We start from the raw sequence: 24,859 nt of genomic DNA on the forward strand, positions 1-24,859 counted from the left end.
GTTTTCCTCACCTTCCTGTGAGTGACAGGACAAAACAAGCCCATTCCTACCTCTGAGCCATGACAGCCAATTTCCAGCAGACAGGAAAAACTATTAAAATTGAGAATCTATAAGGCCTTTTGTTCACTTTCTTGCCTTTCCCAGTCTTGAACCTGATCCACTGGAAATCACCCCTGTGCTTCATCTTTTCTGGAGCAACATTCTCTCACTTCATCACCTTTTTGGTCAGGAACAAAGAGCTGGCTCAGCTCCCGTGTGCTGCCCCAAAGCCAAACCTGGAGCTCTCAAGCTCTGCAAAGGCAGCAGCACCAAATCCTGAGGGCTCTGCAGGATGTTGGATGGTGGCCATGGCTGGAGTTGCCCCTTCCCACCACCTCATCCAGTGCTTTCCCTGCTTCTCCCCACAGATTTCCTCGTGGACATTTGTGCGCTGAGTTAAAATGGCAGACGGATCAAAGTAAGTATCTTTATTGATTTATTTACCTGGAATTGGGATGGAGCAGAGCAGGAACAGAGGGGGAAAGTGAGATTCCAGCTCAACCCAGCTGCTTCTCCCAGGGGCTGGAATGTGAGCTCCCGTGGAGCTGCCATGGAGTTCTGTGTTGGCCTTTCTCACTTGCCCATAAGACACAGAATCCCCCCACTCCTCCATGGTCACCCTGAGCTCAGGAGCACACCTGGAGTAGCCACACAGCGTGGGTTTGGCCCTGAATTTGCAAGACATGGAATTCCCCAGGAACTGGACACCCTGTTGTGGCTCTTGGTGGTGCAGCACATTTGTAGGGCAGCCCATCATCTCCCTGTGCCCCACCCAGCCTTGTCCAAGGCATTCCCAAATATCCGTCTCTGTTTTCTTCACAGGGTTTTCAAGAAGACCAGTCCCAACAGTAAGGTGAGGCTCTGTGCCCTGTCCCCTGTCCCTTTGTGTGGCCAGCCCAAGGTTTATGCTGGGCTGGATCTGCTCACAGGATCCAGGCTGGGTCTGCCTTCCCTTTGAAATCTGACTGATTTCTGGACCTGCCACAATGACCCTGGCAGGACTGGCTTTTCAAAACAGAAGTTAAAAAATACCCTGATATGACCCCTTCAAGGTGATTCTGGTCCAGCCTGGTGACAAACCTCATGACACAATTCAGGGCTTCGAAATTTGGGCCAATTCCATGGCAAACATTGCTTCCTTCCTCCCTTTCCCCATGTGCTGCTTCCAGCTTTCTCTCTACCTGGGGAAGAGAGACTATGTGGATAACGTGGATTCAGTGGAATCTGTAGGTGAGTTGGGCTGTGTCCAGCACTGAGAGGGAAGCACACGCTGGGGAGGCCAGCCCCAGTGTTGCAGGCTGCTGGTAGAGCAGGAGGAACAGCTCTGGAGGAGCAAATATCATGTTTTCCTGCAAATATCCTTGGGAAAAACAGTGGGCAAAGGGACAAAGTCCCTTTGCAAAACTACCTAGCCACGCTGCTGGAGGAGGCATCACCATCCCCCTTGGTAGCAGCTCCTCTCGTCCTCTTTGCACTTCCAGCTGCAAAGGATTATTTGGGTTTCAAAAGCTGTGTTTTAGCAAAGATCTCCTCAGGCAGCTGAGCTCACCAGTCGTCCTCCTTTTGCTTGTTTGCAGATGGTGTCTGCCTGATCGACCCAGAGTACCTAAAGGACAGGAAAGGTATTGATACAGAAATACAGTGTGAGGGGAGGGGGTGGAACCAGCCCAAAGCTCAGCAGCAGCCTGGGGCTGTGCTCAGGTTAAAGCTGCTCCGTGTCACCTACAGCTCGTTGTCCATCAGGGCCATGCAGCAAAGGACATGAGGGATCCTGCTCATGTTTAGTATCTGAGGAAGTCCCATGTCTGCTGAAGAGCTTTTGAACAGCTTGTCTTGCCTCTTTATTCACCCCCTGTGCCTTCCCTGCCTCCCTGCCCTCGTCCCTGTCCTGCCTGGCTCAGTGTATGTGACGCTGACCTGCGCCTTCCGCTACGGCCGCGATGACCTTGATGTGATCGGCCTGACCTTCAGGAAGGACATCTACGTGCTGACCACCCAACTGTACCCACCCGTGCCAGACCAGGCCCCCAAAACCCTCACTCCTCTGCAGGAGAAGCTGATGAAGAAGCTCGGGGAGAACGCCTACCCCTTCACCTTCGAGGTAGGGGCTGCTCAGCCCCTCCCGGCCATGTGGCTCCGTGGTGTCACCAGGGCTCAGCTCTGAACACGCCCTTTATTCTCTTTTTTCTCTCTTTCCCTGCTTTGCCCAGATTGCCACCAACCTGCCCTGCTCCATCACCCTCCAGCCTGGGCCAGATGATGTGGGAAAGGTGAGCTGCTCTCCCCAGCCTGTGTCCCCTGGACCATCCTCCCTGGGAAGGGGTTGAGTTGTGGGGTGCTAAAAATGAGAATTGATTCTCATGGCCCATGGGGTGAGGGGTGGGAAGGGAGGATGGCTGGAGTCAGTGCCAGGATGTCTGGGAATGCAGTGGAGGAAGGAAGGAAGACAAGGAACCTGAAGCTCAGACAGCTGTGAGCCCCTCCTGCTCAGTGACCACGTATGTTCCCCCAGGCCTGTGGAGTGGACTTCGAGGTCAAAGGATTTTGTGCTGAAAATCTGGAGGAGAAAATTCACAAGAGGTATTTTCAGGGGATCCCTTTCTCCCCTTTTCTCCTGAAAACTAAACCACAGGATCTTTTTGGGGTGACCAGCTTAGGGATCAGGCTGAGGGGCTTCTGTCAGCCTGTGCCATGCTTGGATGGGGAACTCTGCCTGAAATTGGGACATTGGTCCCTGTGTCACATGCTAAGAGCCAGGTGAAACTCTCACCCTTTGGCTAGAGACACTGTGAAGTCCCCAAAGAGTCCTTGTGACCCCTTGTTGATGCTGTGGGGACACTGGGGGTGCCACCTGTGTCCCCACAGGAACTCCGTGCGCCTCATCATCCGCAAGGTGCAGTTCGCCCCGCTGCAGACGGGACCGGCCCCGAGAGCCGAGACCACCCGGCAGTTCATGATGTCAGACAAGCCTCTGCACCTCGAAGCTTCCCTGGACAGGGAGGTCAGTAGGGACATTGTCCCCTCTGCCAGGGATGGGGATCAGGATTTCTGGTCACATCGCTGAGCCTCTTCCCCTCGCAGATCTACTACCACGGAGACCCCATCAATGTGACCGTCAACATCAACAACACCACCAACAAGGTTGTGAAAAAAATTAAGATCTCAGGTGAGAGAGGGAAAGAAGGGACATGTCCCAGCACCCATCACTGACAGAGATGGGGACCATGAGCCCCTGCTACGTCACCAACACGGCTCCCCCTTGTCTGTCCCCAGTGGATCAGATCACAGACGTGGTCCTGTATTCCCTGGATAAATACACGAAGACTGTGTGCACCGAGGAGATAAAGTAAGGGATGAGGGGCCGGAGGTGAAGTGGCATTTCTGAGAGGGAGGAAGAGAAATGAGGAAGAGGAGGAGGATGGGAGAGGATGGGGGCAGAGGATGTGACAGTTTTACACCAAGCAGCAAAAATGTCTGGGTTAGAAGAGCAGGTGCAGAGGAAGCAGAGGACAGGGAAGGCCGTGGACCACATCCCACCAGCACAAGCCGGTGGTGGCTGGGAAGGTCCCTGGGGAAGATGCACAACTGCTCCCAGGCTTCTTCAACTCCTCACTTTGCATTTTTGAGGCCAGACACAGTCTCTGCCCTTCTGAGAACGAGGAGGGAGAGAGAAAAGGTGGTGGGGAGAAAAAAGAAGTGGTTGTAGAGGTGAAAGAGAGGAGGGAACGAAAGGAGGAAATGGCCCAGCTGCTGCATGGGGAGGGCAGGGCTGGCCCTGCACAGGTGCCTGCAGTGATGCTGAGCACCCCCAGGCTGGGGCTGGCTCTGAGCTCTTCTCTCCCACCCTCCCAGTGAGACTGTGGCTGCCAATTCCACCTTCTCCAAAACGTACTCGGTGACCCCCCTGCTCTCGTCGAACCGCCAGAAGCGAGGCCTCGCTCTCGATGGCAAACTCAAGCACGAGGACACCAACCTGGCCTCCACCACCATGTGAGAGCTGTGTGGGCTCCCCCTGCTCCCCACCATGCCTTCCCCCACTTCCCCCTGCTCTGGGCTCCCCCCAAAGGCCCCTGAGCCCACCCCATCCAGCTGGAAAATGTTGGGATTTTGTGACATTGTCACCTGTCCATTCTGTAGGAGAGATGTAGCTTCCCAGTTCCAATGTTGTTCAAAGCTCCTGAATCCCTCTGCAGGGCTGGAAGGGGCCTCCAGAAGCTTCTCTGTGGCTTCACCCAAGTGCCCTCCCCTCTCTTCTCCTGCTCTTCTCCCCTGCTAAACCCCAGTGCACCCCACATGTTGCAGGACACAAATAAACCCTGGCACCGCCATGGGGGGAGTGGATGGGGTCTGCAGGCAGCACTGCCCTCTCACTGTCCCTCTCTGCCTTTTTCCTAGCCTGAGACCTGGCATGGACAAGGAGGTGCTGGGCATCCTGGTGTCCTACAAAGTGAAGGTCAACCTGGTGGTGTCCCGAGGAGGGTGAGGCTCCGTGGGCAGGGCAATCAGGGGTCACCAGCTCGGGCTGTGCTGGGGGGTTGGTACCCCAGGGAAATGAGAGGGCACTCACACCATGGGCCCCCTCATCGCTGCCCTGCTCCCCTGGGGTCACTGGGCTGCTCTCTGACCCCCACCCCACCACCCCTATTATCAACCATCTTCCACCTCAGTATAAAGCAGAGTCTAACACCTCCCCTCCTCTGCCTTGGCTCATTTCTGTCCCTTCTCTCCTGCTGCCACAGCATCCTGGGGGATCTCACTGCCAGGTAAGGGGAGCTGCCTGTGGGGCTGAGAGTGGGGCTGTGCTGGGCAGGATCCTTGACAGAGCTGCTTTTCCTTCCAGTGATGTTGGGGTGGAGATGCCCGTCATCCTCATGCACCCGAAGCCTGATGACTGTGAGTTGTGTGTGGGATGCTGCTGAAAATCAGCGGGAAAGAGGCACTTCTGGTTCAGGGGGGAGCTGGTGAAAACAGCTCTGGTGCAGCTGCCCCAGTGCCAAGGGCCCTGCTGTGCCCTCTGTGGGATGGGCACAGCTGTCCTGGAGCAGGGTAGAAGCAGTTTTCCCATGGGATGGGCACAGCTGTCCAGCTGTGCTGCACCCATCCCGTGTCCTGGAGCAGGGTGGGAGATGTCCTCCCTACACCACCCTTCCCACTGTCCCCTCTTTCCAGGAAAATACCCAAGCATTGAGGAGAGCTGTCAGTTGAAATGTCCTTTCTGTATTAACCTTTTCTCTTTTCTCTCCCCATCCCTTTCTCCCTGTGCTTATCACTGGAATACAGCTAAGCCAAGGTAAAGAGATGTTCCCTCTAACACACAAACCACACAGATCCATCACAGATGGATGTGACATCCCAGCTTGAGGTCACATCCTTGGATTAAACCAGCCAGGTCTCAAAGCCCTGAGCCTGTGTCACAGCAGCCACTCTCAGAGGCAGCAGGAGAGACCAAATCCTGGGACTGGGATTTGTTCTGCAAACTCCCAGAGCTTATTTGACAATTCCCTTTGCTGCAGCCACAGCAGCTGCAAGCCCAGGCTTGCCCTGTCCCTCAGAAGCAGCTGGAAGTGTCTTCCAGCCACAAGTGCCATCACTGGACAAGATGTCTCCATGGTCTTGGTCCCCACACAGAGTTCCCTGGGCTGCTGGAAGCCATGTCCCTGTATCCCTGCACATTCCCCAGCACCAGAGGCCTCTTCTCCTCCCAAATCAGCTTCTTCCAACCGAAGCCACAGCTGGGACTTCTTCCCTCTGGGAAGCTGCAGTGCCAAACCCATTCCTGACAGCCATGCTGGCCCTGCCAAAAGTTCTATGTCTGGTTACAGCCTGCTGGAGGACGTGAGCACTGGGTTTTGGGGCCTGGAAAACCAGGCTGCAATCCAGGCTTTCATACTTATCCCTTTCACACCATCCCTTTCCCAGCTCAGTGAGAACATTTGAACTTCCAAAGAGGAAATCTCTTGGTCTGTATCCACCATGGCTCCATGTAGGTTTTGCCAAATCATTTCACATTCCCAAGCATTTGGAATCTCTTTTGCTGACTCTTTTTTTTTCTGTTTTCTCCCCCACTTTTCACTTTCCCTTGCTGGCACGTGCTGCTTGCCTTTCTCAAGGAGGTAACACAGCTCTTTGTTTTCCTTTCCTTGTTTTCCCTTGGAAATGCAAAATATTGCATGAAAAACCAGCAGAAGCTGCAGGCCAAGCTCCTTGGGTCAGGCAGGCTCACAGTGATGGGGCCTGGGTTTGTGTGCTGGGGCCAGGCTGTGCCTCACGGTGACCTGTTCTGAGTGGGGTGACAGGGCTGGGGTGACCACTGTGCTGTCCCCACCAGGAGCAGGGTTTGGGCTCAGTAGGAGTTTCTCCTCCTCCTGTGGGCTCACTGTGCTCTGCTCTTCCTTCCAGTGAGGAGGACATTGTCATAGAGGAATTTGCTCGCCAGAAGCTCAAGGGAGAGAAGGATGATGAAGATGAGAAGGAGGAAGCTGAGAAAGAGGAGAGCTAAGCTGCCAGCCCCACATGCCCCAGTCTGGGACGCAGCCACCTGTAGTGTCCCCACTGTGCCACACCTGGCACAGCTCCCTCAGCCCCTCACAGCCCCCATAGGTCTCACCTCCTCACCCACTCCAAGCCCTGGTAGTGGTGGTGAGAGCTGCTGCAGCTCCTCCTGGGCCCGCCACGCTGCAAAGCCCCACGGTGCTCCCTGTTCCCATGGGTGCCAGCACAGGGACAGGGACAGGGCGGGATGCAATGGCCCCAACCGAGCGCGTCACCAGCGTGGCTGTCACCTGCCCGTGACATGTTGTGCACAGCTCTGTGACATTGATACCAATAAACCCACCCGGTGGCCCGGTGCAGGCTCTGTGTTGTGCTGGGGGGAGCAGACGCTGCCTTCGTGCAGGGGAGGGGAGGACGAAGTGCTGCGGGACCTGGTGCAGCCACTCCTGACCGAGCCCATCCCTGGTACAGCCGGGCCCGTCCAAGGTACGGCTGGATGCATCCTGCTACAGCCGCAGGATCTATCCTACTGTCCAATCCCGGCACAGGCAGACCCATCCTGCTACAACCCTCCCCGCTACAGAGGGCTCCAGCCAAGCTACACCCGGCTCCAATCCCGCTACAACACCCCCGCTACAGCCCGGGCGCATCCCGCTACACGCCGCAGCATCCTCGCCCCGGAGGCCGCCCGGTCTCCACGGCAACCGCCCTCCCCATCACCATAGCAACCCCCTCCCGTCGCCATGGCAACCGCCCTCCCCGGCAGCCCGGCCCTCGCCGTTGCCATGGCCGCGCCCCTCCTCCGGTCGCCGTGGCGACGCGCCTCCCCGCGGGGCGGGCCGGCGGTGACGCGGCGGAGGTGACGCGCGGGGCGGTGGTACCGGGGCGCTCGGCGCTGTCTCCTTGTCCCCATCACGGCTCCCGCTCGGCCCCCCCGCGCCGCCATGTCCGCGCCCGGCAGCGGCGGCGACTTCGGGAACCCGCTCAGGAAGTTCAAGCTCGTCTTCCTGGGCGAGCAGAGCGGTGAGCGCCGGGGTGGGACCGGGAGGAGCCGGCGGGGCGGGGGCAGCGCCCGGGGCCTTGCGGGGCCGTGCCCGGGGTGGGGGACGCGGTTCGGGGAGGGGCGGCCCGGCCTGAGGCCTCCGCGGGCGGGGCCGGGGCTGCATTCCCGGCCTTTCCCATCGACCGGGGCTCCTTTCCCGGCCCTTCCCATCGGCTGGGGCCGCATTCCCGGCCCTTCCCATCGGCTGAGGCTCCGTTCCCGGGCCTTCCCGTCGGCCGGGGCTCCGTTCCGCCCTCCCGGGCCCGCAGTGCGCCCGCAGCCCGTGAGGGGAGGCGGCCCCAGAGCTGCGGGGGCTCCCTGGCCGCGGCCTCCCTGCCGCCCTCGCTCGCAGCCGCGGGGGTTTTGTTTGGCCTCAGACGGCCTCCCTTTTGTGCCCCTTCCCTGGGAATAGGTGGATGAGGTGTGTGTTTCCCTTGGGATCGCGGTGTTTTCTCGCTGGGAGTGTCCGAGGCCCGTTGGACGGGGCTGGGAGCCGCCCGGGCCGTGGAAGGTGTCCCTGCCCACGGCAGGGCTGGAACTGGATGAGCTTTAAGGTCCCTTCCGACCCAAACCGTCGTGGGGTTATTGCTCCTCACCTACTCCTCGAGTCGGGAATTTGAGGTCTTGCAGGGATTTCCAGAAGTTTTCTGATTTCCCGGCCTTTGCAATGCAGGATTGACATTGCTGCTGATAGACGTTTGTGTAATCTGTTTTTAGCCCTCTCCAATGTTCCTAATTTCACAACCTTTTTAGGCAATTTATTCCTCTTTCCTCTTCTATCCATGTCTTTAGAATTTTTCTTGGCTTCCTCCAGCTTCCTGAGTCAGAATTGGAGCTTTATCTTTGTTTTTCACTTCTGATCAGTTCTGCACCTTGTCTCTCGATGATATTTGGAGATGTAAATTTAAAGTTTTGAAACAAACCACCGGAGTTTGCTCTGTATCTAAAATCTTGTTACAAAGGAAGGATGAGAGTGTGGAATATTGCTTTTCCACGCAGCCAGAGGCAGCAGAACAGCATCTGGGATATCACCTGCTTTGTTTTGATGTTTATGCCCCAGACTTGGGGATTACATAAGGAGCAGAACAGGGTAACAAAGCAGATTTATTGCTTGCCCAAAGCAAACAGGCAGTTCTTTGTTATCAACACACCTGCTTTGAGGGCCAGGTTATCTCCATGATTAAGTTTGGACCTGCAGAGATTGATCTGCCTCTGTCATTTTGGGACTGAAATTTCCAGCTGGCTGTTTCCCAGGAAGGTGTAGCTGGAATGGCCTGAGATTGGCAGCTGCTGTCAGATCAGTGCCACTCCCAAAGCAGAGCTATTTTTTTTTTTCCCCCAATGCTGCTTGAAAGTAATTTTTCTCTTCTCTTGTAGTTGGGAAGACCTCCCTGATCACCAGGTTTATGTATGACAGTTTTGACAATACTTACCAGGTATGTGATAGTATTTATTTGCTTTTTTAATATATTTATATTAATGAATCCATGCCCTGCTGTTCAAATTGATGCCTGGGAGCCCATTTCTCCATGAGATGTCAGTTCAAGATCAGGTAATAGGTTAAGATGGGCTGTAAAATGGTAAATCAAAGCATCCAGTGTGATGTCAGGAAGTGCAGTGTCCAGAAAGGGAGCAAGGTTTAGATCCCCTTTGGATGTGGGGTAGATCCTGTGAGAAGCCTTGGGGAAAATGGGGAGAATGTTGTTTTATGGTCAGGATTTCTGGTGCTGGATATGGGAGCCTCAGGAAATGGAGAATGAATAAAAACCCAACATATTCTGACATTCCCAGTCTCTGTTATCTTTAGAGCTTCCATTTCAGTCAGGGTAGTTGAGTCTGGAGTGTGTAGATGGATCTGCCAGAAGTCAGCTTGGTATATTCTGTCTCTCAATTTTTTTATTACTATTTTTTGACTAAAGGACTAAAGATAGGAAAAGCCAGGGAAGTCTTGGCAGGCAAAGAGGGGGGTGGGGATGAAGAGGCTGCAGATGAAAAGCAGATGTGTAAGAGGCCTGAAGGTTTGGGGAAGAATTAATAGCATCAAAGGCACTCAGAAGTATTTCATGGGAATATCAAATATCTGTAAAGCAGATGAGATTAGGGCTTTATCTTTTGATTCAGCCTGGAAGAGTTACTGGGTTAGATTGGGGTGATTTGAAGTTGAGGACAAGTCACTCACTGAAAGTGGATTCTCTTGTGCTTCCTGTGCTTTTTCTTCTGTGCTTCCTTTCTTTTCCTGACTCTTGTAAGATGCTCTCATAGATTTATTTATTGTTTGTTGTAGTTGTTATAAACCATGGCCTGGTTGGAAAATAGACCTCCCAGAAATAAATTCTCCCTCCCAAAACTGACTGTGTTGCTCTTTACAATTGTCCAGTGGTACACATTCAGCTGTGAGTGTTCAGAGTGGGGATAATGTGCCTAAAACACTCGAATCTGGTACATCAGGAGCTCTCTCCTTTTTCCTGCAGTTCTGATGAGCTGGGACAGCTCCTTGATTGAAGTGCCTGGGAGTGCACCTAACTTAGTGCATTATTTTAAATGCCTTTGTGCTGGAATTGCTGTAGCAATGGGAATGGGAGTGGATGCAGACCTGCCTGGGAAAATGAAGCTGCTGAATGTCACTGGAAGGGAAGCACATTCTGAAGTGGAAAGGCCTGGATAAACATGCCTTTTTAGCTTTCAGCTGCCCATATTTTATAGATCTCGTTTGTTCTACCTTTTGGGTATTTCTAACAAGATAATTCTTACCAGACTGAATTGGGGCAGGCCAGAAGGAGCTGCCAGCTCAGATACAATCTGTGTGGAGATACAGGAATCTGAGCCTGAGGTTAAAATCCAGACTCAGAGGTTCTTGTGGAGCTGAGAAGTGTTGAGGAATGCTGTGAAATGCAGCTGGTGCAGATCCCCAGATAGCTTTGTTTTTATCACTTCAGTTGAAGGCAATTGAAAGCAAACCACTTCACCAGCTTCATAACAAGTTTGTGAACATTTTTGAGAGTTTGTGCAGCAAGGGGATGCTGGAAGGCAAGTCACAGCTCCTAATGCTTCTCCTCTTTCCAGGCAACCATTGGAATTGATTTCCTGTCCAAAACAATGTACCTGGAGGACCGCACGGTGAGTGGGGCAGGGCTGGGAGGGCTCTTTCCCCTGACCCTTCCTCCAGCAGCTGCTGGAATCCCCCAGCAGCCTCCAGAGAACCAGCCTTGGCTGAATCCCTTCACTGGTACAAGATCTGATACCTCCATCAGGAAGTCAAAATCTTCCATGGAAAATTTGGGCCAGTAATGGCCACATCCCAGGGAATGTGCTGCCTCTTGTGTGGACCTGCTTTAGGTGCATCACTGGTACAAGATCTGATACCTCTGTCAGGAAGGCAAAAACTTCCATGGAAAATTTGAGCCAGGTAATGGCCACATCCCAGGGAATGTGCTGCCTCTTGTGTGGACCTGCTTTAGGTGCAGTTTGCTCCCTGAATTTGCAGCTCTGCCTCTGGGATTGTGAGGATGAAAAGGGCTGAGCAGACCTCAGGTACCACACAATATTGTGAGGTGGAAAGGACCCACGTGGCTCATGCAGTGCAGCTCCTGAAGCCAATAAAAAGCCAAGGAGTTGGTGTTCCAAGTCTTGAAGTCCTTCATTATTAGACCTCGTTCCTTCTCCTAGGAAGTTCTTGTGGTAACACAGCTCTGGCCTACTGCAGTAAAGCAATTTGGGATTTAGCCTGCACGAGATTCCTGTTTGCACAGAGACCTCTCACGCCCTCCTCCTGGATTTCCTCTCAGTATTTGTGGGTTTGCTCATGTTTTGCCAGTATTTGTCTTTTTCCCATTTTACTGCTGTGTGAAGAGTGTGACAGAGCTGTGGAGAGCAGGGAACGCTCCTGTGTGGAGCTTTGGGCCTGCTGCTTCCAAAGAAGTCTCTTCCCATTGTGTGTGCTGAATTTCCTGAGAATTTCTCTGCCATTTTAGCAATGATTCCCTCTTAGAAAAGCCCTTCCTTAACCTTTGTTTAAGACAAGGATCCTGGGAATGCTGCTGGACACCTGTGGATGCCTGTGTGCTGTTGTAGTGATGTGAGTTTCTCATGGTTGTGTAAGTCAGGATGTCATTCACCTGCTGCTCTGCTATCCAGAAAATCCTATTTTCCTCCCAGTGTTGGAATGCTGTGAGCTTTCCTGGTTATGTAAGTGGTACACAGAGCCCATAAAGCCTGTTCAGATAACAGAGGTGTGGAGTGTAGATAAGAGGAGGAAGAAATACAAGCAAACAAGCTGAGAAAATTCAGACACTGGAATAGTTTCTCAGATGTGGTTAATGCTGGATTTTGCAATAGGCTTTGATTTCTGGGCTGGAAATGAGGCATGCTGAGCCTCCAGCTGGGATGTGTGCTTTGGTGGATTTGATATGGCCTTGCAGCAAAAGCCAGCAGAAGGGATCCTCATCCCTGGAAGCGTCCATGGCCGGGTTGGACAGGGCTTGGAGCAAGCTGGGGTAGTGGAAGGTGTCCCTGCCATGGCAGGGGTGGAATGAGATGAGCTTTAAGATCCCATCCGACCCAAACCATTCTGGGGTTCCATGAAATACATGTGGAATTTGGTTCTTTAAAACCATCTCCCAGGAAGGGCAGCTGTGTGACATTCCCAGCGGTGGGATGTGTGGCATTACATGAGCTGGAGCCACGTGAAGCCCCATCCTCAGTCCTGGCTGTCAGCAGCCACATCCATGTGACAGTTCCCCTCATTCCTGACAGACTGGGCAGTTTGTCCTTCTCTGTGTGTCCACATCTTCCCTGCCTTGTTGGATTGCAGTGCAGGAGAAGCCAGCCTGCAGGGTGGTTGTTCTTGGGGGTTCCACCACCTCTGCTTTCCCAGTGGGATCATCCAGGCTGGGCTGAGGTGATCCTTAGGGTCAGGAGTCCCACATCTGACCAGCTGTTTATGTGGCTGTTCTGGCAGGATCCCTGAGGCCTGGCTGTGCATTTCCCTTGTTAGCTGGTGCCATGAGGAGGGATCTAGGGCTTTCCCAGTTTCTGGTGTTGGAATGTGTGAGATATTCCCGGGTGTGTGGAGGGAGGGATGTTCCCAGAGCTCGGGAAGTGTCGCTGCCTCTCTTCACATTTCTGTTCCATTTGAACTTTCCTTTTGTTGCCTTAGTTTTGCTTTGCAACTTTATTTATTTATTTATTTATTTATTTTGAATTCACTTGAGTTTTGGTTTTGTTCTCCATTTTCCTGCTGTTCCCCTTCCCCTTCCCCTGCACTTTTCCATTTCCCAGATCAGGCTGCAGCTGTGGGACACAGCCGGCCAGGAGAGGTTCCTCATTCCCAGCTCCATCCGTGACTCTGCTGTGGTTCTCATTGTCTTTGGCATTACAAGTAGGTATCGAGCCCAGGCTCTGCAGGGATGTTGCTTTTAACACATATCTTGCTCTGGAAGTGGTGGTGGTACCCAAAAAGAGCTAAAATAGCCCATCAGCCACCTGTGGGTGTTGGCAGGGATTGGGAAGGAATTCCTGTGTCTGTGCTGGTTGTTGGTAGCCTTTGGAAAGCTTTACTGTTTTTCTGTTTTGTTTTGGTTTGGCTTTTTTTCTTTTTTTTTTTTATTTTTCTAACTTCAAAATGGTTTTTCTTTTTAATTTCTGGGTAAGGAGAGAGGTTATACAAGTAGCAGCTTCAGGTGCCAAAGCAAAGGAACATTGTCAGAGTAGGTAAAACAAAACAGGACCCTTTTAAACAGGAGCTGTGCAGTGACTTAGGAGGATTCAAGATTCTCATTTTGTTAGAAAAGAGACCTGGAGACTCACAAGAGAGCTTTTGAAAGAGGAGAGATGGAGCAACCACAATTTCTAAAGAACAAACAAGCTTAGAGGGAAATTCTCTGTAACTTGACATAAATGTTTTAATACAAGATAGGAAGTTATGAAGGGAATTATTTCATTGTAACTCCTTGTTATTGATTCCACTTGATGTGGTGCTGGTGGGGGTTTTGTTAATCTACAGGATTTATATAAATTTCAGTAAAGAAAACAGCACAGGTGGAAAAGCTCTGGCCCAGCTTTATTCTGTTACAAACAAGTTTAGAGTGAGGACCAGGCATTTGTTTTGCTCTGCTAGGCTGAAGTGCTTAACAAATAATAGGCTGTGATTTATCCTCACTATTCAGGGCAAATAATTTCTTGGTATTTCTCCCAAAGAAGTCCTGGGGAATTCCTGGATGGGTGCAAATGATGTCAGATTGACCTGTTTGGGGAGCACAGAGATGTGCAGGTGGTGGCCTGTGCTGAGGCAGCTGGGCAGGATGCACAGCTTGCCATCATTTTTCCCACTGTGCAGGTATAGGATGCAGTTTGTCCAAGCAGCTGGAAACATTTTGCCAGTCCAAGCTGTTCTTGACAGCTCCCAGCCATGTCAGAAGAAATTAAGTGACAGCTGATCTCATAATTCTTCAGTAACAGGCTGATCTTTGCAGATAATTTCATTTTTTCACAGTTCTTAGTAACTGAGAGGTTTAAAGTTTTCTTGTGTTGCAGAAGGGACATACTCAGGTACTTCTGGGGGCACAACGAATTTGTTTAGTTATTGTTGATGTGCTAGACATCCCAAAATGCAGGTGGAGAAATCCATGAGGGGAGTCCATGCTCAGCTCAGGCCCCTCCTGAAAGTTGTTCCTAAGGTGGGCTGGGCTCATTCCTGGTGTCCCACAGTGGTTATTTGTAGTTTCCCTTCTAAAACCTGGGCTTGTAGAAATGCAGCAAACCTGGGTCATTTCAGGGGTGTCTGTGTGGTACCTGCTCACTGGAGACCTTTCCTCAAATAACTTTACTCTGCACAAATTACAAATTAAACAGATTTATAAAATTAAATAAATTTAACAAATTACCTGGGCCAGCTCTGTGGTGCTTCCTCCAGTTGCCTTTTGCTGTGAGTCTGAAGGTTTGGGGTGGTTCAGTCACCACCTGGGTGAATGTTCCTGGGCAATATTCCAGTGTGACAGCACTGTCCAGGGAGAGTGTGGAAGCTTAGGAAGTAGCTGTTGGGATCAGCCTGATCTTCCAGCTCTGCTGTGACACTGCCCAGGTGCTCCCACTTTGTCACCTTGAGTTTCCTGGCATAGAGAAGAGCCCTGACTTCTGCTTCTGTAATCAAGTCTGCCGTCAAAATGAAGCAAGAGCTAATTGCTTTAACTATGAACCCTAATCTTCCTTAAGCCCCAGGGCATCAGCTCCACATTCCCTGAAGGAGATAAGATGTTGTTTTGGATCTGACTGCAGGCCTGTGCTCTATCAGCTTCTCTTCCTCTTCTAAACAAGCAGTGATTGGTCCTGAAGAAGCTGCTTTTTCCTTGATGAGCTGCTTCATTAACCAGTGCTCTGCCTCCCTGCTGGGATTATTTGTGGCTGTAAACTGGGAACCAGTGGGTGCCTCCAGAAAACTGTTGGGAATGAGGAGCAATCCTGTTTTTAGGGACTGTGGGGCAGAGGAAAAGGACTTCCAGCGTGGAAAGCTTTTTGTTTGTGGTATTTGGGGAGTTTTTGAGCAGTGCTGGTTCAGCCAGACCAGGGAGCTGTCATATATAATAATATATAATATATAATAATAACAGTTTGTGCTTGGGGTCAAACTCTTCCAGCATTTTTGTGACTCCTGTGCTGTTCTGGAAGGCAGAACCCAATGCCCTTTGCACCACCTGAACCCTGCAGTGTGTAACACTTGCTTTCATTTCTGCTGCAATTTAAGTTATCATTGCTTCCATATCACATGAAAATCCCCACTGCCATCATATGGATGCTCCGTGCTGGAGGTTGGATGCTGTTTTCCTGTCTGGTGTCTGTCCTGTGGGAATTTTCCCCAAAATCTTTGATCAGAGATGCTCCAGGCTATGAGTCCTGTGGAGATCCCATCCATAATCCTGGGAGATCAGTGCTGTACTGTTGGCTACCCCCAGCAGTGAGGTGGGAGCCAAATCCTAGAGATGTTTGGGAGTAGCAGGATCTCTGGGCAAGCGAAGGAGGGAATTTAGCACTTTATACACAGATCCAGGCAACAACTCCGCTGGGGTTGGATTTGGGGCGAGCTGACAAGCTCACCTCAGCTGCTGCAGTTGGGTGTGGAAGTGGCCTTTTCCCTAAAGGGTTTTCCTGCTCTCTCTCCTCTCCCTGTGGGCCGGGCTGGCCCCAGCAGGTGCGGCTGCAGCTCTGGGACACGGCGGGGCAGGAGCGGTTCCGCAGCCTCATCCCCAGCTACATCCGCGACTCCACCATCGCCGTCGTGGTCTATGACATCACAAGTGAGTGGGGCCTGCTGGCGGCTCAGGGCACTGCTGCTCTGCTGTGTCCTCGGGAGAAACACCCCCACACGAGCAGAACTGAGAAGTTACAACCACAAGTCCTGCAAAAATGTCATTAAAATCAAAATGTTTTCACCCCTTCCTTGTCTTTCCGTCCGGGTGGGAAATAATTGATGTGGGGTGGGGAGGTTTAGAGAAGCACCTGAGTGCAAGTGAAGCATTTTCCCTGTCATAAAGGAGTTTTCTCCTCAGCTTTGCTATTTCGTTCTTCCCTGCAGACTTGAATTCTTTCCAGCAAACTTCCAAGTGGATCGATGACGTCAGGACAGAGCGAGGCAGTGATGTCATCATCATGTTGGTGGGGAACAAAACTGACCTGGCAGACAAAAGGTAATGGGGGGCACTGGGCCCTGCTGCCCTGCCCAGAGCCACCAGGGACTGGGACCAGTCTGGCCTTAAAACAAGGCTTAGTTTTAAACACAACATCGTTTGCTTGTCAGGAAATTCTCATTTCTGGTTTCAGCAAAAGTTATTCCTTTTGCTGTCCAACAAATGGTTTAAAACAAACCCACCTGAAAAAATTGCTTAAGTGGCTCTGCACCATTATCTCAGTAGGGTATTTTGTCTGATTTTCCTCTTCCCACTGAGGTAAAGGCTAAAAGCTGCCTGTAAAAGCAAGGAAATCAGCTGATCTTCACTGTTTTCCACTAATTTCTCTCACTCTCTCTGCACATGCAGCTGGAAGTTCGTGGCACAATTTCTCCTCATTAAGAAGCAGCACAAACTTTTGTAGGATTGATCTAAAATTCTCTGAGTATAAATTTCATGTCATACATAAAACACACTGAGCTTGTGAATGTGTGAAAGGAAACCCAATTAGCAAAACCCAAAATTCCCCCAAAGAGAGACCCACGAATTTGATTAGACTCCTAAAATGACACAGATTAATATTTTGGGAGGTGCCATAAAGCATTTTCCTTTAAAACTCTTAATTCTACAGCACATCAACCAAAATAACCAATGTAGTGGGCTCTTAGAAGAGCACAGGCTTTACTTTATGTTCCTATTTCAAATCCTTCTCTGGATTGTTGATTTCACAATAATTTTGTTGAATGTTTTCAGAGACTTTTGTTCCTTAGGAAGGTTTCAGGAGCAGTGTAGATAAGGGAAGGTTTTTATTTTAATGGGTGATGCCAGAAGTTGGCAAAGGGAAGGTGGAGTGAACCAGGCAGTTCCAACCCTCACACATCCCAGAAATGTGGGCTTTGGGTGTCAGGGGATGTGTGAGGGCTTGAAGCCACAGGGGGATTTTGGTATGATGCACAGAAGATCACCTCAGAAAGGTAGAACTGGGAAACACTTGGATCTCACAGCAAAACAAAGCCTTAAAAAGTCAAGTTCTTGTACTTTGGCTGTTCACAAGATTTTCTCGATCAATGGAGAACAATTTGTAGGTGAAATTAATGTTTTCTCAGCAAAATCTTGGCTTTTATTTGAATATCAATTTACTCTGTTTCTTGGGATGATGAGCAGAGTGATCTGAGTGTTCCATTGTGGGGCATTCCCACATTTTTATTTCTAACCTGTGCTTTGCTCACTCCTGCAGTTACACATCCCTTCAGGACATGTTGTGTTGTGGAGTTTCTCCTGTCATTCTGGTGATTTTATGTCCCAACATCCCCAACATCCCTGGCTGTTTGCCCTGCAAGTTTTTAGTTTTCATGCCCAGCAGGGAAAGCAGGGATAATTCCATTTGGCTTTTCCCACTTCACTGGGAAGACTTTTGAGGTGCTCCATGCCTTGCACTTAGGATATATTCCTAAATCTTGGTGCTCAGAGCTTCAGGAATACAATAAAAACACGTGCAGTTCATTTTGGTTAAGAATTCCATGTGTGATGAACTCATGATCTGTCCCTGAAATTGTTCACAAAAGCAAAATCCAAGATGCTGTCCCTGAGCCAGCTCTGGATTTTGACCACTGAGCCTCTCCCATGCCCTCCTGGGAGCTGGGAATAACTGCAGCTCCCTGACTGAATAACCTGGCATTTCTAATTCCTCTGAAATCCAGTTTCATGTGAAACTAGAAAGGCCATGGGATCATTTCAGCCTTGGTGTATTTCCTGATGTGCACGACAGCTGGCCTGGCACTGCTGGAAGAATTAAAAATACCAGAAAATAGTTTGAAGCAGCTACAGCTGAAGTTCATGCAGCACTGGAAATTCTGATTTTGGCAGCTGAATGTGACAGTAGTCCTGGTGTGGGCTGGAATTTGGGATGATGGGGAAGGGAATATCCAGATGTCAGTAACAGGAGCTGCCTTGCCTTTCTTTTCAAAGGACCTTGGGGTTGGGTGAGGCTGGAATTCTGGGCCTGTAAAGGCTGGACAAAGCCACCTTTGGTGTCACAAAGTTTTTTTTGAGGCAGAGTACAGGGAAGCCATTCATCCTCTGATAAAAACCAGGGATGAGGCAAGTTCTGAGGCCAAAAAGCAGCACTAAAAATAGCCCTGCTCCTGTTCAGTGCAGCCTGGTAAGCTTTTCATTCCACTCAATGTTGCTTCAGTTGGCTGGGGTTTTTGTGTTGGTTTTTTTCTTTCTCCCTGCAGTTTTCATTCTCTCATTTTTGGACTCTTTTGCTTTTGTTTGGTTTTTCTGTTCTGTGATTTGTTCTCATTACTGGAGACAAGTTTCTGTAGAGGAGGGTGAGGGAGAAGCCCAGGAGCTGAATGTGCTGTGTGTTGAAAGCAGTGCTAAAGCAGGACTTAATGGGACACAGAGGGGCAATTCCAGGTGCTTGTCCCCAAGCTGCTGCACTGTCCCTGCTGCTGGAGCCTTTCTGGAATCTTTGTGTTGCCTCACAACATTGCCTCTTAGATTTTGAAAACCCCCTGTCTTGATGTGGGGATTTTTCCTTGCCTGGAATGCTGTGGATGAGGCTCAGGTGTTCTGCACAGGCTTCATCCTGTGCTGCTCATCTGCCACAGCTCCAGGGGTTCCCTGAGGTGGTTTCACTCCCAGCTGGAAGACCTGGGGGTGCTGAAGCCTCCAAGGTCCTGAGGTGGGCTGTACCCTCTTGGAGGGGGAGCAGCAGCTCACTGCCAGCCATCTCTAACTCTTCCTTCTGTTCCTTGTGTCTCTTTTCCACCTTTGTGCAGGCAAATCACCACAGAGGAAGGGGAACAGAGAGCCAAAGAGCTGAATGTGATGTTCATTGAGACCAGTGCAAAGACTGGCTACAATGTGAAACAGGTACATCCAGGCTGTGTTCCCAGGCAGGGATCTCACTGCTCTGGGGCTGCTCCAGAGTGGATTTTAATCCTGCAGGAATTTCCTCTCCAGCCCCTGAGATGTTTCTTGGTTTGTGTAGTGCAAGCTCCTTTCCTGTTGAGTCAATGATTCCCTGTCAAAGCTAAACCTTGAAACAAAGGAGGACTCGCTCCAGAATGTGCTGAGGGATGGGAAAGGGGAAAAATCATTGTTTTGTGCAGCCAGTCAGCTGGAATTTGGTTGGGTTTGGTTCACAGTCAATGCACTGTTTGATGAAATCACTGCTGACATCAGTGGGGAGAATTGTTTCTGCTGATGTGCTGGAGTAGAAGTTCCTCCTTCTGTTTGCCAGACAGAGAATCTTGAAATATTTTACAGGAATTGAGGTTGGAAGGGATCTCTGGAAATCATCTTCCAGCCCTCCTGCTCAGAGCAGGCTGCCCAGAGCTGACTCCAGGTGCCAGTGTTTGATCAACCAAACAGCAAAATAACCTTTAAATTTTTGTTTTAAGCAGAATTTCTCAGATTTCTGCTTGTGTCCTTTGCCTCTTACTTGTGATTCTCCTCTCCACTGGTTCAGGGATTGTTCTGGATATGACAGAGCTTGGAATAAGGAGCTGTGAGCTCTGGAGGAAATTGGGAAACATTCTCAGGGGTTTACTGCACACCAGCAGTGGGTACAACCCCACAGTGGGGTTGGGAGGCTTTTGGGCTCAGTTTTTGTGGCTGTTCTGGATTGAACCCACTTTAGTGGTGGATTTTGACTCCTGTTGCCTTCTTTGCCCAGCAGGTGTTCGTGAGGAGAGCTGGGATTTGAAGGCTGCAAACCCCAGCACCTCACTGGGACCTTGGTTTTGCAAGGAACACCCTTTGGGGGTGGCTGAGGAGGGAAATCAGAGCAGCAGGAATTGCTCTGGGGTTTGATGCAGCCTGGCAGTGTCTGCACTGTGTGAGGACAGCAGGGCGAGCTCCAAACATTGGCTGAGGAATGATGCAAACCCATTTTCCAGGTTTTCTGGGGATAGCATAGCCCTTCCCAGTGTAAGTGCAGCTCCCTGGAACCAGCAGTTCTGCTGAGGAATGGCTCTTTGGCAGCAGGACTGATCTGAAGGGCTGGGCTCTAAAAGCTCTGTTGTTCCACAGAGGAATATTCAGTGCCAGCTGAGTGATCAGAAATCCCCAAATGTGCACCCTGTGTGCACAAGCAGAGGCTGAACGTGGTAAATGATGTTTTAGTAAGTGCAGGAGGGAATTCCATGAATCCCTGGAAGAATGTTAGTAATTAATTCCACATTGCCTTCAAGCAGGAACAGGTAAAATAAAACTGTTTTTTTGTAGGCATTGAATAAGTTCTTTAATATAAGTTCTTTAAAACCTGTTACATTTCCTACATACAATTCTCATGGCATTTTTAATCACTGCTCTGCCTGCTAAAGTACCCACTTAAGGAGTTTGTGCAACTCAGGCTCACAGTCCTGCTGTAAAACAGTGTTTCTAACAGGAACTTGTTTCTGACAAGCCTTGAGCTTCTCTCTTGCTGCTTTCCAGCTTTTCCGCCGTGTGGCTGCTGCCTTACCTGGGATGGACAGCACACCAGAGAAGAGCAAAGAAGACAGTATCCTTGTTTCCTATGGAATTGGGCAATTATCTGGTGTGTTAAATTTGGCTTACTGACTTTCATTGGCACATTGTGGGGATGAGCCTTGCTGGGGTTTTGCAGGGATGTGGCTGAAGCAGGGCACGGAGCTGTTGGAGTGTGAGCAGAGGGATGGAGCAGCTCTGCCATGAGGAAAGGTTGGGACAATTTGGATTGTTCAGGCTGGAGGAGAGAAGCTTTGGGGTGACCTAAGTAGGACCTGATGAAGCCAAAAAGAAAAATAGAAAGGGAATATTTACAGTGGCTTGGGGTGACAGGACAAAGGAGAATGGCCACAGGGCAGGGTTAGATGGGCTATTGGGAAGGAATCCTTCCCTGTGAGGATGGGAAGGTCCTGGCACAGATTACCCAGAGAAGCTGTGGCTGTCCTGGATCCCTGGAAGTGTCCAAGGCCGGGTTGGACGGGGCTTGGAACAACCTGCGACAGTGGAAGGTGTCCCTGCCCATGGCAGGGGGTGGCACTGAGTGATCTTTAAGGTCCCCTGCAACCCAAGCCACCCTGGGATTGTATGACCCTGTTTGTGGGCCAGGTATAAATATACACAACTAATGGCCAGCACAAGTTTTGCTTCTCCACTCGAACTGAGGCTGGAATTTCCACAGCTTTAGAACACCGGAGCTTGTTACTCTTTTTGTCCATCCTCTGAAAGGTCTCACCACGTGCCTGCCTTTGCCTGTGCAGGCAAGCCATGGAGAGACACCCCAAACAACCCTTCCACATCCTGTCCTAGGTGATTCCTTGACTGTCCCTGCAGTGATTGACATCAAACTAGAGAAGCCCCCCGAGCAGCCAGTGACGGAGAGCGGGTGCTCCTGCTAACAGCCCCAGCCGCACGGGCTCGGGAGAACATCGCGCTCATCGCCCCCCGGGGCTGCCAAACCATCCCCAAGCGAGCCAATGAACCCCTGGGTGCTGGTGGGGAGCAGCCCTGGCCGCCCCTCTCACTGCATGGTTTGAGCCCTGAGTGCAGAATGAGTGTCCTGTCTTTTTGAGTTTATTTTTTTATGTTGTTGCACTTTGGCACCACGGTGCCCTTCACACTCTCTTCTCTCTCTATTTCTCTTTCTCTCTCTCTTTCTCTTCCTCTCTGTCTCCCCCTGTTCCCACCTGGAGCCTCCCTGCTCAGATGTATCTTGTGAATGCCATGGAAAAGCTGCCGAGTTAGGGAAGACAAAAATGAAGCTTTGGTGGGGTGGGTTTTCTGCCTTCCCTCCTGCCTTGCATCCTCCCCCTGCCTTCTCCAGCCCTCTGTCCTGCATCCCCACTTCCTCTGGTAAAAGGCTGCTCCTTAAACTTAAACCAGTCACTTGGACTTGCCTTTTTGGACTCTGCAGGTTCCCAGGCTTTGCTTCCCGCAGGGCACACACTCCGTGAGCTCCCTGGTTTCTCCTTTCTGTGGATGACCCTGGCTAACTCTTGCTCACCACTTCCCAGTTTTGCCCCTCCAGTCACACAGGCCCTGGAAAGCCCCAGACTCTGAGAGCTTTGGCCATGTTGCTCCTGTTTGTGTGGCAGGGACATCCCAGAGCCTGCTGGAATCTCTTCCCATCCAGAGGATGTTGGTGAGTGTTGGCTGCAGACGTGGGGGAGGACGAGGGAACAGAGGCTTTGCAGCCCGAGGCTGGGTGGGGAGAGATCCTCAGGGATTCTGGAAGCAAACAGTGACCTGGAATCCATCACTGCAGGGGCAATATCTGCCCTGGGAGTCATGGATGCTCCTCAGGCTCCTTCCCTGATCTCCATTCTCCTGTTCTTTGTCATGGAAGCTGCTTCATGTGGAGCAGGAGAGCCACAGCAGAGAGAAGGGCAACATTCCGCTCTCATTCCCAGGTTGCTGCTTGATGGAATCATTCCCATTGCCTCTGCCCTTGGAGCAGAGCTCTGGGGTGGGACCAGCAGCCAATTCACTCCTGGGGGAGTTTTAACCTTTGCCAAAGCCGAGGGGAGCAGTGGCAGGGGATTCCTGTCACAGTGGGTGGAGGATTGGAAGATTGGATGCTGCTGAAGGGAATTCTGGTGTCACTCCCCAACCTTGGAGGTTGGGAACTGCCTCCTTTCCCCCGGCCCCTGGTTTTGAATTCATTCACAGAGCTTTTCAGAGATTTCCTGGGGTTTTGGGTCCATAAAAAGCCGGTTTGTCCGTTGGCAGAGAGGAGAATTCCGCTGTCCTTCCCCCACCTGGCCTGTGTGACACAGAGCACGCTGTGGTAGGACAGTGACCACAGCGTCACCGCGGCGGGGGGGTCAGTGGCACTCCTTCCCCTCCCTTGGCAGGGTGTCCCTCGGTCCCTGACACCCCGTGTGTCACCTGAGGAGGGGAAGGGACAGCCCTGGCCTGGCAGCAGCTCACTGGGGTGCCCAGAGTCGCCTCCCCTGGGGCGAGCAGGAGGAAGCTGGGATGTGATCCCGTCCCCGTTCCCTGTACATAGCCCCTGGTGGGAGTCGCTGGTGTCGGTGTCCGTGTCTGTAGAACAGGTGTTGCTGTCCCTCCTCACAGGCAGCTCTGCTGTCCCTTCGTGTTGTCTCACGGACCGGGGCGGGAGGGGGGAGACCCCAATTAGGGGCGGGGGGTAATTAGTGGAATCCAATAGTTCCCTTCCCACTGTTTTTCTGGATGTGTTCCTGCCGTGTGTCCGGCCCCGCTGTCTTGTAGCTGTAGCGAGTAAGTGTGACTGTAACTCTGAGTAAGGACTGTGTGACACAGCCACAGTGTATCACTAAATAAATAAAGTTATTTCACCAACACTGCGCTCTCCTGCTGCCACACCAACCTGCGGGGAAGAGGGGTTTGCTCCCAGGTGTGACATTCCTGTCCTGAGCAGGGATGGAGGAGGAGGAACAGAGGAAGGATGGAGGAGAAGGAGGAAGACAAGGAGAAATGGAGGAAGAGGAGGAAGGATGGAGCAGGTGGCGTGAAGAGGAGGAGGGATAGAGGAGGAAGAAGGGTGGGAGGAGGAGGGACAAGAGGTGGAGGAGTGGAGAAGGAGGGACAGAGAAGGGAGGGAAAAAGGATAGAGGAGGAGAAAGGACTTTGCTGACGTTGCAAAATGTGGAATATGTGACAATGTTCTCAGGAGATCTCTTCTTTGCGTTTGATCTCTGTTACTTTCAAGCCTGCTCAGCAAAAACTGAGATTTAATCCAAGAAACTGAGCAGCCAATGAGCTGGAAGTGATGCCCAGATGTTGGAAGGACAGGTGACTTGTGGGTGGAATTGCCACTGAGGGTTAGGGCTGGACGTGCTTCAGTGATCTCAGCCCTGGGGGAGGTTACCAAAGCTTGGGAAGGATCCCTATTTGGGATAACAACAGGACCCTGTGGATCCAAAGGTGACTCTGAATGGAGCCAGGAGCTCAGGGTTGCTGGAGCCCTCAGGTGAGCCCTGCCCTGCAACACAGCTGGGACTGATCCTGCTACTCCAGAAAGACCTGCAGGACTCTGCCAGTGCTGCTTCCCTGCAGCCTGAGCCCCTGGCAGTGCTCCCTTCATCCCTGCAAGTGTCCAAGGTCAGGTTAGACAGGGCTGGGAGCAACCAGGGATAGTGGGAGGTGTCCCTGCCCTCCCTGTCCAGGCACTGGATGATCCTTCCCACCCAAACCAGTCCATGATTTTATGAATTTGTGCCTCTCAGCCCAGTTTTGTGTCACTAAAGAAATCCAGTGTTGCTGGAGCTGTTGTTTTCCCACCAGGAATCAGTAACTGCTCGAGTTGTGGAGGATGAATTGCACTCTGGTGGCCTTAATGCTTTGCTAATTAACATAGCCCAAACCTGAATGTGCCTTGGGAAAGAATCCACTCTTTCCTGTCAGCCAGGTCAGCAGGAAAACACCTGAGTCATTCCCTGGGAGGAGCTGCCCCGGGCAGGGGAGACCTTCCTGGAGCTCCTGCCAGGGAATGCTCTGAAGCAGGAAGGACAAACTCAACCTTGAAATTGTATCTGCAGCTCCTCCTTCCCTACGGAACACAGAGATTGTGGGAAACCAGAATGCTGATACAAGAGGTCTCCTTCCCTTTCCCAGAGTGTTGCAGGGGCTTCCAGGATGTTCCTTCCCCTGGTGGAAAAGCTAATTTAAA

The 24,859-nt window shown here is 51.4% G+C and overlaps 2 protein-coding genes across 4 annotated transcripts; both read left to right on the forward strand.

Moving 5' to 3' along the window:
• Nucleotides 1-440: 440 nt before the first annotated feature.
• On the forward strand, nucleotides 441-6,538 carry ARR3 (arrestin 3). Its single transcript, XM_041396562.1, has 17 exons — nucleotides 441-457; nucleotides 862-892; nucleotides 1,209-1,269; nucleotides 1,617-1,661; nucleotides 1,941-2,140; nucleotides 2,250-2,309; nucleotides 2,552-2,619; nucleotides 2,905-3,040; nucleotides 3,121-3,205; nucleotides 3,313-3,385; nucleotides 3,892-4,029; nucleotides 4,435-4,518; nucleotides 4,779-4,802; nucleotides 4,880-4,932; nucleotides 5,320-5,329; nucleotides 6,150-6,152; nucleotides 6,439-6,538. Exons 1-17 carry the CDS (start codon nucleotides 441-443, stop codon nucleotides 6,536-6,538), a joined length of 1,188 nt encoding a protein of 395 aa, XP_041252496.1.
• An 822-nt stretch (nucleotides 6,539-7,360) lies between these two features.
• RAB41 (RAB41, member RAS oncogene family) lies at nucleotides 7,361-23,507 on the forward strand. Of its 3 annotated transcripts, none has more exons than XM_041396525.1 (9): nucleotides 7,415-7,554; nucleotides 8,951-9,009; nucleotides 10,637-10,690; nucleotides 12,851-12,950; nucleotides 15,753-15,861; nucleotides 16,140-16,251; nucleotides 19,017-19,110; nucleotides 20,677-20,743; nucleotides 21,541-23,507. In XM_041396525.1, the coding sequence occupies exons 2-9, from the start codon at nucleotides 8,984-8,986 to the stop codon at nucleotides 21,603-21,605; spliced, it is 627 nt and encodes a 208-aa protein (XP_041252459.1). In that variant the 5' UTR covers nucleotides 7,415-7,554; nucleotides 8,951-8,983; the 3' UTR covers nucleotides 21,606-23,507. The 3 variants fall into 3 exon arrangements, with proteins under 3 accessions (XP_041252458.1, XP_041252459.1, XP_041252460.1); XM_041396526.1 differs by having other exon boundaries at nucleotides 15,756-15,861; XM_041396524.1 differs by lacking the exon at nucleotides 12,851-12,950 and having other exon boundaries at nucleotides 7,361-7,554; nucleotides 15,756-15,861.
• Nucleotides 23,508-24,859: the final 1,352 nt, after the last annotated feature.

The sequence above is a fragment of the Onychostruthus taczanowskii genome, unplaced genomic scaffold, assembly GCF_017590055.1.
Source record: "Onychostruthus taczanowskii isolate IOZ18803 unplaced genomic scaffold, ASM1759005v1 scaffold13, whole genome shotgun sequence".
NCBI lineage: Eukaryota > Metazoa > Chordata > Aves > Passeriformes > Passeridae > Onychostruthus > Onychostruthus taczanowskii.